Consider the following 15453-nt stretch of genomic DNA (forward strand, 5'->3'; position numbering starts at 1 on the left):
GGCTGGCTGGGGCAGGGGTAGGGGTGGATTGTGCATGGCAGTTGCTTTCTGCCAGGAGAGGAACACTGAATGCTGGTGAAGGTAAATGCAAGTATCTCAGCCAACTGACAGGGAGACTTTTCACAAATAACACCGAGGAAAGAGTCTGTTGTGGGCCTGACCCAGGCTTGCTTCCAATCTCTTCACTGTAATCACGTTCCCAGGTGGGTGAGGTGGGAATGTCCAGCTTTTTATCCTGTCCGTGAAGGCTAGCCATCAGTCTACACTGTCTAAAGAGAGATCTGGCTGCAGAGTAGTCATCTGAAGGTAGATACGCCGGGACAGCTGTGGTCCAACACGGCGGGAGGTGGATGTCACACCTTCCCCACGGCGCACCTGTATGTCTGCAAGCAAATTCTGGCGTTCTTGCTCCGAAAAACACCGCCTATAAGCCTGAAAGTGGTAAACGTTCTCTTAATACCATACCATCCATGGTCATCCCTCATCCATGAACAAGGAGGTGGTAAAGTTGGGTTGGGGGATTAAAACCCGTCCTCCCACCCTGGGTCAGTGTTAACAACTCGGATTTAGCAGAACTGCACTGTTGACCTCTAAGGAATTCTTGGGCTCTCACCAATGCTGTCCGTGAAAACCATCTGGGAGACCCACCAAAGCCACAGGGCACTGGGCAATGGCCCTGGATCAGCATACCTGGACCAGGAGCTGCGGGGAGGGATAGGTGGCCACAACAGCACTGGCCATTTCCAGGCTGACTCGGTTCAGCTGCTGAATCTGTCTCCTCCAGACCTGAGCAAGTCCCCTACCAGCACGGTCCACCTTCATCCCTCTAGCCCAGTCACTCTCGAGGCAGAAGGAGAAGCTAGTTTGATCTCGGAGCTTCCTGCAAACAGCACAAAGAGCTGAGTCACTGGTTACTCTCCTGCACCTGTCCTCTTAACTGGGAACTTAAAAACCCTCCCTCCAGTGACCTCAAAAGGTGGGCACAGTGTTATAATCTGGCCTATTTGAGTGCTCACTTTGACCCCAAGCAGTGCTAGTTGCTGATTCCCTTAAAAATGACATTAGTCCTTTTCACTAAAAGAGAAGGTACCAGAAAAATACCAGAATATTTTATGTTGAATTGGGTTGTATCGACCAGAGAGGTAGTGCACAGGGCCAAACACCCCAGATTGGCTATCAGGCTGTGGAGTCTAATTCTGGTTCTAACTTGGTAGGAGCTTGGATAAGTCAGTCTCTTCAGGCCGCAGTTCCCTCAGGTATAAAATGAGGCACTGAGACTGAATTGTTTTTGAGGTCTTATTAATTTTAAATTCTGACTGAAGATTCCTTAAGCTAAATAAGCTAAAGGTTTTATTTTATGAGGACTTATCACATTGTGACTTGACCTGTAATGAAATGAATCCCAGTAGTTTGGCCTACTGGTGACCCAGCCTGTGGAACACAAACACATAAGCTAAGGCAGAACATCTGAAAGGGATTGGGCTTGAGGGCTCGTCCCAAGAATCCCCAGCGTGAGGTCTGCTCCTGCTTCAAGCTTGAAGACAATGGACTGACAGCAAAGTTCAGGGGAAAGGGACATCTTTGGGTACCAGAACCACTGTAAATCACAAGACCCAGCAGTGGAGCTGGCACTTGCCAGGGCACTCACTTGAAGGGTGCCTCAGCCACAGCCTTTGTGAACATGCACGTGAAGTCGGCCAGCTCTTTCCAGCTCTGCACAATCCGAGCCTGGGCATGTGTGTGTAGTTGCAGATCCACCAATGCCTAAAACCCAAAGGCAGACGGACTGGAAGGGTGGAGAGCCTACTCTGAAGTTCTCCCCTCACTGTTCACCGAGGCTATATCCCAGCCCCCTTGGCTGTTTGGCCCCTGCTCTCTACTCAGTACTAAAGTACTGAGTACTCAGTACTCAGAGTGGGTACCAAACCTGCTTCAGGCAACAGGATGTTTTTACCTCCTCCATGTCAACCCTGGACACCACGGGTCCTTTGTTGGCCTCTGGCGGTCTCTGCTTCTTTTTCTCCTTGGCCTGTTCTCTGTTTGCCAGTCTCTGTTTCCTTCTCCTTGGAGTTTTCGGAGCACTGGAGCAGGGGAGAAAATCAAAGAAGGGGGCAGCTCCAGCTGAGCTGAGGCAGACGCAAGAAGACTGAATGAGAGCTTCCCACAGGGGTTGGCAGGGACACTCTGGCAGAGGGACTCAGATCCAGGATGAATAAATTCACCCCTATTGGCCCAAGCGCTGCCCCTTTTGATGCTAAGTCTCAAGGACAAATCCAAACCTGAAGCATTTCTCTTGATCCATAATCGCCAGTGACAGAGCCTTCCCTGCTGTCCTTGCTGTGATGTCGGTTACAAAGCTCCGAAGTGTTTCCTTCCCTTTCTCAGTGCTGCCCAGACTTCCCTGCATGAAGGGGCAGAAGCTGCATTAATACTTGCTCTCCAAAGCCAGCCCCCTGACCCATGCCTCGGCACCCACCCCTTTGGCTCTGCCTACCTGCTTGAAGTTGTAGATCATGGACACAAACGCCTCTGTCAGGAGCAGCACCAAGACCAGCGGCTCCTCCACCCAGCTCTCCTCTCCATCCTGTTAAAGGACCCGGAACCCAGCAGAAGGAGGCAGGTGAGCAGGTGCTTAGCACCTGCGAGAGAGACGCAGGCCTTCTGGGTGAAGAAACTCACGCCATCAGCCTAGTCCATTTTGCATTATTCTTTTTCTTCTGGAATGAAGTCATGGTGGCAAGAAATAATACCCCATGATCTTGTCCCTGCCCAGTCCTCAACTGTTCAGCCTTGGTGGATTGCATCTCAGGGGCAGTGAATGAGAAAGGAACATTAGCGAGTTGAAATCGGCTGAGAAAAGTATGAGATCTAAACAAGAGACGAAAAAATCTTAATGTTTCATTTATAAACTCGTGAAAACGTGGGGTGGAGTATTTTGGATTCGCAGATAAGAGGAGTGCAAGATACAGAATCTGGAGTAACCTGTGGAGCCCAGGCTGGGAGGAACATGTGCTGTGTGCCTACTATGTGCTCAGTGCTTGGTTATCTCATTTAGTCCCCAGAACGGGGTGGGGGTGGTGGTGGACTGAAAGGGACATAACAGTGTCCTCCTTTTATACACGAGGCACAAAGAGATGAAATAATTTGCCCAGATTCATAGCAATAAAGCCATGAGGCTGAGATTCAAACAAGCCAACCCATTCCCAAAGCCCAGTTAGCGAGAACTAGGACTCCTGTGCAGATTATCTCCCCTCTGCCCCACGGATCCACTGTCCACCCTTCCCCACTCTGCTCTCTGCCCAAGGAGGGTGGTCTCTGCAGGCCACATCACAATGTCCGCATGCCCTCTGGCTGGGTATGGCCAGTGGGGATCCCAGCAGGAGATGGGAGGGAGGGAGGGAAAGAGAATTCAGGTATTTCTTTCCCTGGTGCCCCCTCCAATGGCATCACCTAGGGTTTGCTACACTCTGCTATTGGCGGTAAAGCTTCTCTCAAGGCGGGCCTATGTTTTTCTCTCCTTCCGGATTCTGGCAACCACTTCCTCCCCTCATCCCTTCTGGCCTAGGCATGGTAACAGTTTTGCCAGTGGTTCTCAACCAGGGTGATTTTTTCCCCATGAGGAACATTTGCAATATCTGGAGACATTTTGGACTGTCACGACCGGGAGGGTTGCTAATAGCATTTAGTGGGTAGGTGCCAGAGACGCTGCTGAACATTCTACAATGCACAGGACAGCCCAGAACAGAGAATTATCCAACCTGAAATGGCAACAGTACCTGAAGTGGAAAAACCCTGAAGACTGTGTTTTCCCTTGTAGTTTCTTTGTACCGTGCCCACACCTTGGAAAACAGTCCCTTTATTAAATCCTCCTCAAATTATCCTAAGTTGAGTGGGGCCCGGACATATACATTAGGAGGAGGTGGGGGAGTGGAGACATAGCCAGAAAACCCCTACCTCAGCCATCCCGGCCCTTCTCCTCCAGGTGATGCTGCACGGCACGGCCTGCGCCTCAATGACACAGCAGCACTCCATGGCCTGCAGCGCTCCCAGGAGCTGGCCCCCACCTTCCGTCTGTAAAAGCACTGCAACAGATGGGAAAGGGGCAGTCAGTGGGCGGCCCAGAAAACGGACCGCAGCACGGGGTGAAGGCAGGTGCAAGGACCTGGATCCAGGAGCACGACGATGTGTTTTAGGCACTCCTCCGGCCTCTGGGCTTCCAGCCTGTTAACCAGCGCCGCGGCCTTCTTCCTTTCCTGTTGTCTCGGGGCGCCTTCCTTCTGGCTTGCTCGTCCCCACAGCTGGCATCCCTGAGAGCCTCTCCTCTGGACCTTCGGATTATGCTTGGTTCTCTTCTGAGGCAGGGGGATGTCAGCATTTGTTTTGGTTCCTGTCAAGCTGTTGCTCTGGCCAGGGCAGGGAGCTTGGTCGCCTGGCAGCTGATGGCATCGATTGTCTGCCACAGGGTCCTTGTTATTTGATGCACACCTCTCTGTGGTGTCATGGACGGGAACATCAGGAATCTTTGGAAAGGGCTGCGTTTTCCACTCACACGATGCTCCTTCATTATTCTGATGATCCCAAACTCTCTTAACTGGGAAGCTAGAGGCCTCAGGGTTCAGCTGCTTGTGCGTCAAAAACTTACATGTGAGCCTCTCAGCCAGGGGAATAAGTTCCTCCTCATCCTCACTTGCACTGCTTAGCACTCTGACTGGCTGTGTTTGTGTAACAGTTTCAGCTGTGTCTGGGACACGTGGTGGATCGTTCAGCGTTGGAGATGGAGGACAAGAGGATTCAGAATCTGAGGCGTCAACCACTACAATCTCGCTCTTTGTTGAAGATGGTTCCTTCTTGAGAAAGGCAAATACTGGCAGCAACTCAGAATCACTCTCACTGGATTCCAGTGAGAGGGAGGATTTCTTTAGAGCCATCAATACGTACCATCAAATTAATTCCCTAAAAAAGAAAGAAAGATGAGACACAGACTGTAGCGTTCAATTCAGTCCACTAGTTGTGTTCTGTGGCCAGGCTTTATGGAGATAAACATGGCACAGAGAAAGAGAAGTAGGACATGGCCCCAACACATTCAGTATGGAACTCAGAACAGCTATACCTGTGGTCTAACAGGAACCCTCCTCAACTACTTTCCAGGTCAAGATAAGATAGAAGCGAAGTGGGGGTTACTAATACAAAATATTAATAGGGTAGTAACAAGACTCCCCTCTTCCCCCCATTGATCTTTGCTTTTGAAATGGAGATGACAAGAGTCATCCTTTTTGAAAAAATTGAGATATTCACATACCATAAAATTCATCCTTTTAAAGTGTACAGTTCATTGGTTCTTTGTATATTCACAAGGCTGTGACACCATCACTACTATCTAATTCCAGAATATTTTCATCACCCCAAAAAGGAATCCCAAAGCCATTAAGCAATCCCTGTCCATTTTCGCCTCCCCCCAGGCCTTAGCAACCACAAATCTACTTGTCTCTGTAGATTTGCCTATTCCAGATATTTAATATAAATGGAATGATACAATATGTGGTCTTTTGTGACTGGCTTCTTTCACTTAAAATAATGTTTTCAAGGTCCATTTGTGTTATAGCATCTTTCAATACTTCATTGTTTTTTGTGGCTGAATAATGTTCCGCTGTATAGATTTGCTATTTTGTTTACCCTTTTATCACTTGACGGCCATTTGGTTTGTTTCCTTTTGACTATTCTGAATAATGCTGCCATTGAACATTCATGTACAAGTTTTTGTGTGGACATGTTTTCAATTCTCTTGCCTATATGCTAGGAGTGCAACTGCTGGGTAGGGTGCAAGAGTCATTCTTTGAACAAATATTTACTGTCACTGTGGGTGTGACCCAGGATGTGCCATGTAACCTTTCTAGGCCTCGCTTTCTCCTTTAGTAAAACAGAGATAACAACACCTACTTTATAGGGTTGTGAGAAGTAAAAGAAATGCATCTACAGCCCTTAGTACAGTATCTGGCACACAGTAGGAGCTCTGCAAACTAAGCTGAAGGACTAGGGAGGGATCTCATCTGTGCCCTCGCTGGGCCTCGGTAGACTCTTGCCAAATGAGGGAGTGGGACAGGCACGTCCGCCAGTTCGTCCTCACCCCGCAGCAAAGGCACCGGACACGCAGGCCACCAAGCCCCCGAGGAGCGGTACTCAGGAGGGAAGCTCTGCCCACACCCGCGCCCACACTTGCACCGGGGTCGCTCGCTCACCTGCAACTTTTCCCGCTCCTCTTTCAACTGCCACGCATGACCTGGAAGTAGATCGCCCGGCAGCGGAAGCAGAAGCTGTCTCAGACCGGAAGTGAGTGTACGGCAAATATGGCGTTGGGGGCGCTGGTGCTGAGGACGCGGGCAGCTGGTAACGGGACGCTGTGGCGTTGCGGGGAGGGGGGTGGAGGAGGAGTGGAGACGTTGCAGGGAGCTTGGGGCTGGAGTGGAGGCTGCTCCCTGTGGAGGACCCTGGGTGCGGGACGTGGGGGACAGTGTGCGGCGCCCACGAGGTTTGACGGATGGCTGTCGCTGATCACGTGACACATGTAGGGCGCCGATCCCTGGATGGTTGGTCGAGGAACACGTGTCCTTCCCGTGCTTGGCGTGCAAGTATAGCTCCCCTAGCGGTTGATGAAGTAGGCTCGCCGCTTCCCCTGTCTGGGTTTGTTTGGATGATTCTTGCATCTATAAGAATGGGTTACTAACTGGCACACTGGAGCTGAAAAGTGAGTCTGTTCCTTCAACAGATTGAGATTTCACTTTGTGCCAGACCCTTTGACGATCTCTAGACCCTGAACGGCTCTTTCTAGTGGATAAGCCAATAAATGAGCACATAAATAAAATGGTTATACATTGTGACAAGTGCTGTGAAAGAAAGCAAGTGTGTGTGTGTGTGTGTGTGTGTGTGTGTGTGTCTTTTTTTAGATTGGATGGTCAGGGAAGCCTGGGGTGAGATGGGGCGGGGGGGGGGGGGGGGGGAGGTAACATCTAAATTAAGACCTGAAGGACAACAGGAAGCTTAGCCCTGTAAAAGTGAGGGACAAGAGAGTGACTTGACTCAATTTTAAATTTCGAGAAGCAAACTGTTGCTCTTATATGAATTTAAAGGGTGGGGGTGCGAGGTAGTAGTGGAAATGAGGAAACCAGATGGGAAGCTGGAATAGCAGCCCTCGTGAGGTGATTTAGCCAAGATGTTAGTAGTGTTAGTGAACTCGGAGACAAATGCATGGATTTGAGATCTGTTTTGGAAATAGAATCCACAGAGCTTGCTGGTGAACTGGATATGTGAAGTGAGCAAAGGGAAGGGATCTGCAGTGACTCCTTGATTTCTGCCTGAGCAACTGCAGATGTGGTAGCATCGCTTACTTTGAGGAGAAGGCTGGGGAGTAGGGTGAAGGGCAAAGATTTGTGAATGAGGTAACGTAGGTAAGGCAAAAGCCTGGTTCCTGAGTTGAATAAAGGTGAGTGAATGAACGAATGACTAGATGTTTAAAGGTTGCTAGACCCTTGTGCTGGGCATTTAACATGTTCTGTCTCTAAGTCCTTATCTCTGGCCCTTTACCCCAGCTAGTCTGTTATTAAAATGTCAGAAACCTAGGCTTTAGGACTCTGAACTTACAGGCTCCAGAGACCCACACGGCTTCTCTGAAGACCCTGGCATGACCCTGATTACCCATGGCTGTGTCTGGAGACCCGAAGGCAAGGACTGCCATCCCTGGGCATGTCATATAGCAAGGGGCTTCCATCTTAGTATGAATAGTAGGTCACTTTCCTTTTTTAAATAAATGCCCTTGAGCACTTTGGAATGAGTATAAAGAGGTTAGATTAACAAGGGCAGGGTTTCAGTCTTCTTGGTCGGACCTGTGCTCGGTGGGCTTGCTAAAGAAAGGGGCCAGCCTTCTAAAATGGCCAGGAGCCTGTGGGAAAAGAGAAGTTGCCCTTTTGTTTACAAGTATCTGGCGTGCCGTGGATGGGTGGATGGCTAAAAAAGTGGTGGGTGAGGCCAAAGCGGGCGCCTCTCTCTGGGTGTCCTGTTGGTGGGCTCTGTGGTCTGGCCCCTCCACAGTGCAAGGAGCCTGAGGGCATGCATGATGGTGAGTGATGTTGAAACAGGCAGCTCTGCGGTGTCCTCTTGCTGGCTTCTGTTTCTGTGGTGTTTGTTTCTCCTCAACAGGACTGAATGTGTCAGGACCTAGGGCACATGGTGTTCTTTTTTATTTTCCATTAATATTTCACTGCCCCACTCCCCATCCCCTGGCCACACACACATCTCATGCAGTGCTAACACCCTGGACAATACAAGGAATGACTTGTCCCCTGCCGTGGAAGAAGGCCAAGGACTTCATACACTCCCTGAAAACCAACACAGTCAAACAGCATTTCTGCTCACATACCTTCCTCACCTCCCCTGCCACTGCCCCCTGCCACCGTGCAGCTTAGCAAATGGCCTATTGGGGTCTGATTGGGCAGCTCTGTGTCTGGACAACATTTCTGTTCTCTCTGCAGTGACGGCCCTGCTGAGCCCCCCTCAGGCTGCAGCTCTTGCCGTCAGATATGCATCCAAGAAGACAGGTGGCAGCTCCAAAAACCTTGGTGGAAAGTCACCAGGCAAACGCTTTGGCCTCAAGAAAATGGAGGGTACGGATGTGCTTCGGCTTTCATTTCCTAACTGTACCCTACCCTCTGCCCTTGGCATTTCTTTGAAGGGCAGGAAAGCCATTTAAGTGCCTGTGCTCTGTGCTTAGCTTACCAGAGCATTTAGCTCCAGGTTAAAGAGGCAGATAAGACCTGAGGCGGGGTGGGGGCCTGAGGGGGGGTGGGAGACCTGAGGAAGCGCAAATAGTGTGAACCGTGGGCATGCAACTGGAGAGAGCAGGGGGCTGCTTGTGTCAGACCATCTGGGAGTTGATTTTACCCAGGGGCAGGCTTGGAGGTTGGTGTGCCGCCTTTGGACCGGGACAGCGAGGGTCATCGTGTTTTCTTAGCAGTTTCCTGTGCTGCCCCATGACTGGGGCCTGGGGTCAGTGCACTTGTGGACTTCTCTTCTAGGTCACTATGTTCATGCTGGCAACATCATTGCGACTCAGCGCCACTTCCGCTGGCACCCAGGTGCCCATGTGAGTTGTTCTGTGCCCCCTCACCCATTTCTAGGACCACCTCTCCATGCTTCTAAGCACAGTAATAAAAAAGAAGTTACATTTATTGGGTGCTGACCAAATGCCAAGCATTAGCCTGGCTCTCTTGAGTCTCTTTCTAACCCCCAGTTTTTTGGGGAAAAGATGCCTAGTGATTTATCTTTTGAATCTTGAGAAACTAATTGCAATTTACTCATTTTGCTTTATTTCTAAGAATTCCTCCTTTACATAAAGTTGTTGTTAGATGGCTGAGAAGTAGCTTGAATTTAATACAATAGACTTGAGTGTGTACATCAGAAATTAGTTCCATCCCAGGCAGGAATTTCAGCTCAGCAAGTTGGAATTACTGTCTGAAGTAGGCAAGTTCTTTGTTAACTCAGGTCTATGCTGTACTCTTCACATCATTTTAAATATTAGTTTAGTTTCCTTTGTAATCGATCCCCCAACACCCCACCCCTTTTTGGGCAATTGTAGTAGGAACAGAAACAGATCATAACCTATAATAATTTCAGAAATGCTAACCTGTATGTGAATTGATTGTGTTAGAGTAGCTTCCTCTTTTAGAACTTGAGACGTGGGCTATGTGGCTGTGTTAACTCTTGGGACTCGCTAAAATTATAATGACAACAATAATAAAAGCTAACATGTTTTGAGCGAGGCAGTATTTTTGATAGTCTAAACTCTTTATGATTGTTAACTCATTTAATCCTTGAGGTGACCCTCCCTTTATAGTAGTTCACATTCTACCCCTTTTGCAGCTGAAAAAACGGAGACAGTGATGTAAAGTAGCTTGTCCAGATCACACAATAGTTAAGGAGTAATGCTGGGATTTGAACCAGGCATCCTGGCTCCAGAGTCCATTCTTTTAATCAGAGAAATATTGACTAATGCTGGACTGCCTGCGTAAAAATCGCCACACATTCAATCTCAGGTTTTAAAAGAAAAAAAGCTAAAATATATACAGTTAAAAAAACTGTATATACAACACACAGTTTGTTTGATCTCCTTGCTCGTCTAAAAAGCAGAGTTAGAAATAGTACCTACTAAACAGGGTGAGAATTAAATGAGTTGGTGGATGTAAAAGGGCTTTGTTATTATATATTCGTATTATAACAGGGCTTGGAACAGAGCTTACGGTGAGCGCTAAGTATTATGTAATATCGTTGTTTTATTAGCATACACGTTATCTGTATAGCTTTAGTCTGTACTTTCCTTAGAGCCTAAACTTGATGGATCACTATATAAATGAAAATGTATGTCAAACTTGTGTTTAATATGACACCCCAGTGTTTTTAAAATCTAAATGAAGCAAGCTTCCAGGGGCAGTGAGTAGGGGCGTTTTCTCAGGCCTGGTTTGGGGAACTGTCTGGTGTGGCTTCTGGCCACACACGGGTTCAGGTGACAGCCCTTGGGGACTGAGCAACCAACCGGATTGGTGGTGGTTTTCTTTTCCTCCTCTGTCATGGAGTCAGTAAAGAGCAGGCAAGGCAGTATCGAGCAATGGGAAAGGGAATCCGAGATGGGGCTCTCTGACTCCTCCCCTTTGGTCCCAGGACCTGACTTCTTGTGAGAAGTCTGTCCTGCAGCCACAGGACGGACCACCTGGGCTTTCCCTGCCGCTGAGCAGGTCTGTGTGTTGCAGGTGGGGCTGGGGAAGAAGAAGTATCTGTACGCTCTGGAGGAGGGCGTCGTCCGCTTCACTAAAGAGGTCTACGTGCCCAACCCCAGCAACTCGGAGGCTGTGGATCTGGTCACCAGGCTGCCCAAGGGTGCTGTGCTCTACAAGACGTTTGTCCACGTGGTTCCTGCCAAGCCTGAGGGCTCCTTCAAGCTGGTAGCTATGCTTTGAGCTCCTGGTGGAGGCCACTGGACAGAGACTGGAGTCCAGGTACCAGGAGCAGGTGGTACCAGAAGTCAGGGGTCCTGCTTGCTGACGACTGCAGGAGGCTCTGAAGTGACTGGCGGGGAAACCCTTTGGGAGATCTGACCTGGGGCCAAAAATAAAGTGAGCTGGAGTCGTGAGTCTCTGCTGTTTGGGGACAAACCTGGAAGGAGCCGCTTACTGATTTGTTGGTCTTTCTGCATGTTCTCTAGTGCTCACCAAGAAGGAACGAGGTCTGTCAGAGTGACGAAATGACAAGAGGAGACACGGAGGAGGGGATTGCTTTAGCACCATCCCCCAGAGGGGAAGGCACGGGACAGCTGGTGTTTAAGGGCATCACTGCTGTTTCCCCTCCTGGATCCTACAGAACTTGGGCTGGGCCCTGGGAGGAGTAGGTGGGAAGGGCCAACAGAGAAAGCACTGGGTCATACTCCTTTCCTGGAGCCATATTTGTAGGGAGCTGGGGCAGCAGCCCCAGAAATGACCACGTGGCGGACCCCTCCCTGCCTCTGCAGGTCCAGAGCAGAGAGGTCCCATCTGCCCTGGAATACTGAGGTCCTTCCAATGATGGGCAGAGTGGGTGACAAATGGGCTTCTTCCCGCTCAGCTGGAGAGAGACACAAGCTCACATTCTTTTGTGGTTCTTGGTTTATCTCAAACCATAAGCAGCAGCAAAAAATCTGGCTTCAGGAATACTCAGTCTGGGTCTAGACTGGGCTGGGGCAGGCCTTCGTTGTCATCTGACCCAAGACCTTTAGAGGCTTGGCTTCCAGTGAAAGGGCCAGGAAAGAAGTCTCAGTTGGCGCCGATGGTTGTCCTGACCATTGGAGGTAGGCGGTGTTGGCTGTAGCCCCAGGGGGCCTGTAGAGTCCAGTGGCTTCCTGCCAAGACTCTCCTCTGCCTTGAACTTGTCACCTTGTTCTCATGAGCACACGTTCCCGCCTTCCAGCAGGTCCTTGGCGAAGGTGACCCTGGGTTTGTTGAGGTTCACTTTGGCTTCCTTCTCATGAGGTCTCATGTACCAAGGCCCAGCTGGGGGAGACTGGGGGCATCACCACAGGCTCAGCAGTGTCCCTGCCAGTCCCCTGGAGAAGTGGGAAGGGGCAGGATAGAGGAGGTTGTTTCCTCCTACACCGTGGTGTTTCCCTGGGAAGGGCAGGTGGCTGCTTCCTGGGGCGGGCGAACAGAGCCATGATTTGGTGGTGCAGGCAGTGACCTTAGGGCATCCTCAGAGCTCAGTGACATCTGGAGGGGTGGGAGAGCAAAGGCATTAGATACACACACATGCCCTTTCTTTGGACTGCGGCTTTCTGTGTCTCTTCTCCCCCAGTGACAGTCCTTCCTGGGAACAAGTTGAATCCTAGAGCTGCTGGCTCCATGGAAACCCTTTTGTGGGAGCCTGTCCTGAGTCCTAAGGGCCCACCTCCCTGGGCTGGGTCTGCCATCTTTCCCTGTACTCGAAAGGGTAGTATAGGGTCTCCAGCCAAATTCTGGGGCTCTTCATCAGTGGCCCTTTTCCTTGTTTTGGCCCAATGCTCTAATTGGGCATCGTGTGTAAAAGACTAACAAGAAGAAAAGTTCTCCAGGGCACCCAAGGCTGGAGGAGCTGAACATTCACCTCTGCAGGCCCAGAGCCTGAAGCGCTGTGCAGTCAGCTGGTGAATCTGCTGCTGCTGCAGGTCCTTTTTTTCCTGAACACTCAATAGCTGGGCAGGCAAGACGGCTGCTCCAGGGGCAGCGGGTAGCTGCTGGGCAGCCCCACGTAATACCTCACCCGCCCCGGCCCGCCCCGCCCCACAGGTAGCCCTGTAACCAAGAAAAGCCAAGGGAGCCAGGCAGTCCCACACAGCCTTCTCCAGCTTCCAGCTGGACCCTCTTCTCCAAAGGGAGCCTAAGGTTGGGGTGCTACATGGCCCTCCTCTCCAAAAGTCTCTTCACCCCATCCTTCCTCTTGCCACACTAGGCCCCTGGTCTGGATTCTGGCTCTTGGCACACATGTCTCCTCCCATTCCCAGGTGGCAACCCCAAGGGTCCTTCACCTGCATCCCCCAGGACTCTCAGCACCTTTCCACTGTCTAGACCTCAGTGGGGTGTCTCATGGTGCTGACCGAGAGAGGGGGCCAATCCTGGGGATCGTGAAGGATGTCTCGAAGTGAAACTCAGGATTTAGGGTCAGCAAGCAAGAGAGCAGAGCCCAAACTTCTGTCCTCATGCCCCTCTCCCCATACTTTTAGTTCTCTCCGCTGAGCCCGAGGATCAAAGCTCAGATCCCCAGCATCTGAAATGCACTCAGGTGGTAAGAGCTTCTGCTCCTTTCTGGCCACTAGCTCATCCTCTCACAATCTGGCAGCCAGCTCTGATGACGGGTGGAGGGAGAGTCCAAGAAAACCTCCTGTCCTGCTCCATCCCCTTGTCTGGTGCTGAGGTGGGAGGTCAGAGCCCAAGGAGGCTGCAGGTCAGAAGGTTTATTTTGCTTTCTGTACCCAGGATGCCATATGGTGCCCCGTCCCTGGGGAGAGGACTGACAGTACTGGAGTCGCCTCCTCCCTCCCCACCGAAGCCAGGGCTCTGGGGGCTGGAGGGGGGGCCTCCAGTTTCTCTGACCTAGGAAAAGACCCTTGTCTTCAGCAGCAGCTCCCCGCACGGGCCTGCTTAACAGTGGCCAGTGAGGAGGCTTTCTACACTGCTGCCCTGCCCGGCCTGGAGGTTGCCGTCCAGAGAGAAGATTCCAAAGGCCCCTCCACCTGAATGGAAGGCAGGTGCCCTTTTGTTGGCATTGGGGGAGGGGGTGTGGAGAGAAGGGATTGCTTACGTATTGGCTGGGTTTCCGGAAGAAGTGGCAGGAGCAGAGCACCTGGCAGCATTGGGACTCACACTGGTACAGCAGCAGCAGCAGCAGCGGCAGGGAGGAAACTACCCTCCCCCCGCCAGAGGCAGAGGCAGAGGCAGGGCTTCAGCCTGGACCCGGCCGACATGGGCCCATCTCACCTCCCAGATTGGGATTCAGCCCCAGAAGTTGGGTAGGAATGACCTGGCTGTGTCTAGAACCAGCTTGACATGCAGGGGAAACTGAGGTGCAGGCGGCTCCCTCTCTTGCTGCATCCACTCCCTGTGACATTTGTGATGGAGAGCAGAGTAGCTTTGCCCTGTCTCTTCAGCCCAGGGAAGGAGAGGGACAGACTTAGGAAGGGGAAGGACCTCGTGGCAGGGGCAGACGCTCTTAGAAACAGGACCTGAGGAGGCAGGGGAGAGCTCAAGATGCTGAACTGGACTCCTGGTGCCAGCCCCTCTTCCACTGTCTTAGACTGTGCCATCACTGAACTTAGTGCCAACAGAAGAGGGATCTCAGCAGAAACCAACACCAGGCAGCGTTCTTCCCAGTGGCTGGCTCTAGGTGACCCTATGGATGAAGAGGCTGGGCTTCTGGCCTATGGTGACGGGGTATCTGCCCCAACCACAGGACTCGGAACAGCAGTAGATACTCACCAGCGACCACAACTATGGCTAGGAGGCTGCTGTCCGTGGTGACCTCTGCACATGGAGCAGCAGCGGCCGGGGTGCCAAGAAAGGCCAGCTTCAGCGACCTTGAGGACAGTCAGCAGGGTCACAGAACGGGTTCTCTCCCCCACACTCCCAACCCCCTATCCGAGGCCACCTCCCAACTCAGGAACCCAGGCCCAGAGGAGCAACTTTATTCAAAGTCGGGGCATCTGTGAGCAGCTCTCCAGCTTCTCGGCTTCTGCCCATTTGTCCTGGCCCATGGCATACCATGACCTGGTGGCCCCTAGATGGCATTCCCCTCTGCAGACCTGGCAGCCACGAGGGTCCCTCTGGAACCTTCAGGAGAAGGGGTTGGTGGGAACAGGCTTGGCTCCTGCTGAACCAGACAGCCAGCCAGGGGAGGAGCTCCAGCTCATCCAGTTCTCTTCCCTTCTTAGTCACAGGTCCCCTCCAGCCCGACACTGCCCCCTCTACTTCCCATTGGCCCAAATAATTGGGCTCTGGGTGCCAATTGGCTGTCCTCTGGTCTTGGCTGCCACCTCTCATGGAACCAAGATGCCATGGTTACTCTGGAAACCAGGCAGAAGGGCCACAAAATACAAAAGCCTTACTGCCCTAGCTGTCCCTCTCCTTCCAAAGGAATTGTGCAGCTCTGGGGCCCCAACCTGCCCCAACCAGCTCCCCACACCCACCCCACGCCCAGCCTGGCCAGAATCCTGATCTTGACCCCAGAGGCCCAGCCAGGGGAGAATTTCAAAGAAGCCTCAAAAAACCCAAGCCTCTAGGCTGAGTTAACCCTACAGAAGGATGGGAACACAGTTGGCAAAGCACCTGCACTCAACACTTGCCTCAGTGACCTGGGCAGGGGAGAGGATAGGAGCAGAGGGCCTCCATGCCAAGCTTGCCCTCTGAACCCGTC

General features: G+C 51.5%; 2 protein-coding genes across 3 annotated transcripts; one reads left to right on the plus strand and one right to left on the minus strand.

Moving 5' to 3' along the window:
- Window positions 1–168: 168 nt before the first annotated feature.
- On the minus strand, window positions 169–6353 carry EME1 (essential meiotic structure-specific endonuclease 1). Its single transcript, XM_033090215.1, has 9 exons — window positions 6237–6353; window positions 4163–4953; window positions 3955–4082; window positions 2495–2584; window positions 2280–2401; window positions 1955–2081; window positions 1649–1764; window positions 691–880; window positions 169–432 (listed from the first exon to the last, which is right to left on the minus strand). The coding sequence occupies exons 2-9, from the start codon at window positions 4926–4928 to the stop codon at window positions 256–258; spliced, it is 1716 nt and encodes a 571-aa protein (XP_032946106.1). The 5' UTR covers window positions 4929–4953; window positions 6237–6353; the 3' UTR covers window positions 169–255.
- Window positions 6324–11073, plus strand: MRPL27 (mitochondrial ribosomal protein L27). 2 transcript variants are annotated; one of them, XM_033090217.1, is made up of 4 exons: window positions 6324–6384; window positions 8523–8654; window positions 9066–9133; window positions 10794–11073. In XM_033090217.1, exons 1-4 carry the CDS (start codon window positions 6345–6347, stop codon window positions 10998–11000), a joined length of 447 nt encoding a protein of 148 aa, XP_032946108.1. In that variant the 5' UTR covers window positions 6324–6344; the 3' UTR covers window positions 11001–11073. The 2 variants fall into 2 exon arrangements, with proteins under 2 accessions (XP_032946108.1, XP_032946109.1); XM_033090218.1 differs by lacking the exon at window positions 6324–6384 and adding an exon at window positions 6538–6742.
- Window positions 11074–15453: the final 4380 nt, after the last annotated feature.

The sequence above is a fragment of the Rhinolophus ferrumequinum genome, chromosome 21 (genome assembly GCF_004115265.2).
Source record: "Rhinolophus ferrumequinum isolate MPI-CBG mRhiFer1 chromosome 21, mRhiFer1_v1.p, whole genome shotgun sequence".
NCBI lineage: Eukaryota > Metazoa > Chordata > Mammalia > Chiroptera > Rhinolophidae > Rhinolophus > Rhinolophus ferrumequinum.

Excerpts from the sequence above, each read along its gene's own strand:
- EME1 (XM_033090215.1), bottom strand. The coding sequence starts at position 4,928 with ATGGCTCTAAAGAAATCCTCCCTCTCACTGGAATCCAGTGAGAGTGAT. Across the intron at positions 2,082-2,279 it reads GATCAAGAGAAATGCTTCAG|TGCTCCGAAAACTCCAAGGA; the intron begins GTTTGGATTTGT and ends CCCCTGCTCCAG. Across the intron at positions 433-690 it reads CCCCGCAGCTCCTGGTCCAG|GCTTATAGGCGGTGTTTTTC; the intron begins GTATGCTGATCC and ends TACCACTTTCAG.
- MRPL27 (XM_033090217.1), top strand. The coding sequence starts at position 6,345 with ATGGCGTTGGGGGCGCTGGTGCTGAGGACGCGGGCAGCTG. Across the intron at positions 6,385-8,522 it reads GCTGAGGACGCGGGCAGCTG|TGACGGCCCTGCTGAGCCCC; the intron begins GTAACGGGACGC and ends TTCTCTCTGCAG. Across the intron at positions 9,134-10,793 it reads GCTGGCACCCAGGTGCCCAT|GTGGGGCTGGGGAAGAAGAA; the intron begins GTGAGTTGTTCT and ends TGTGTGTTGCAG.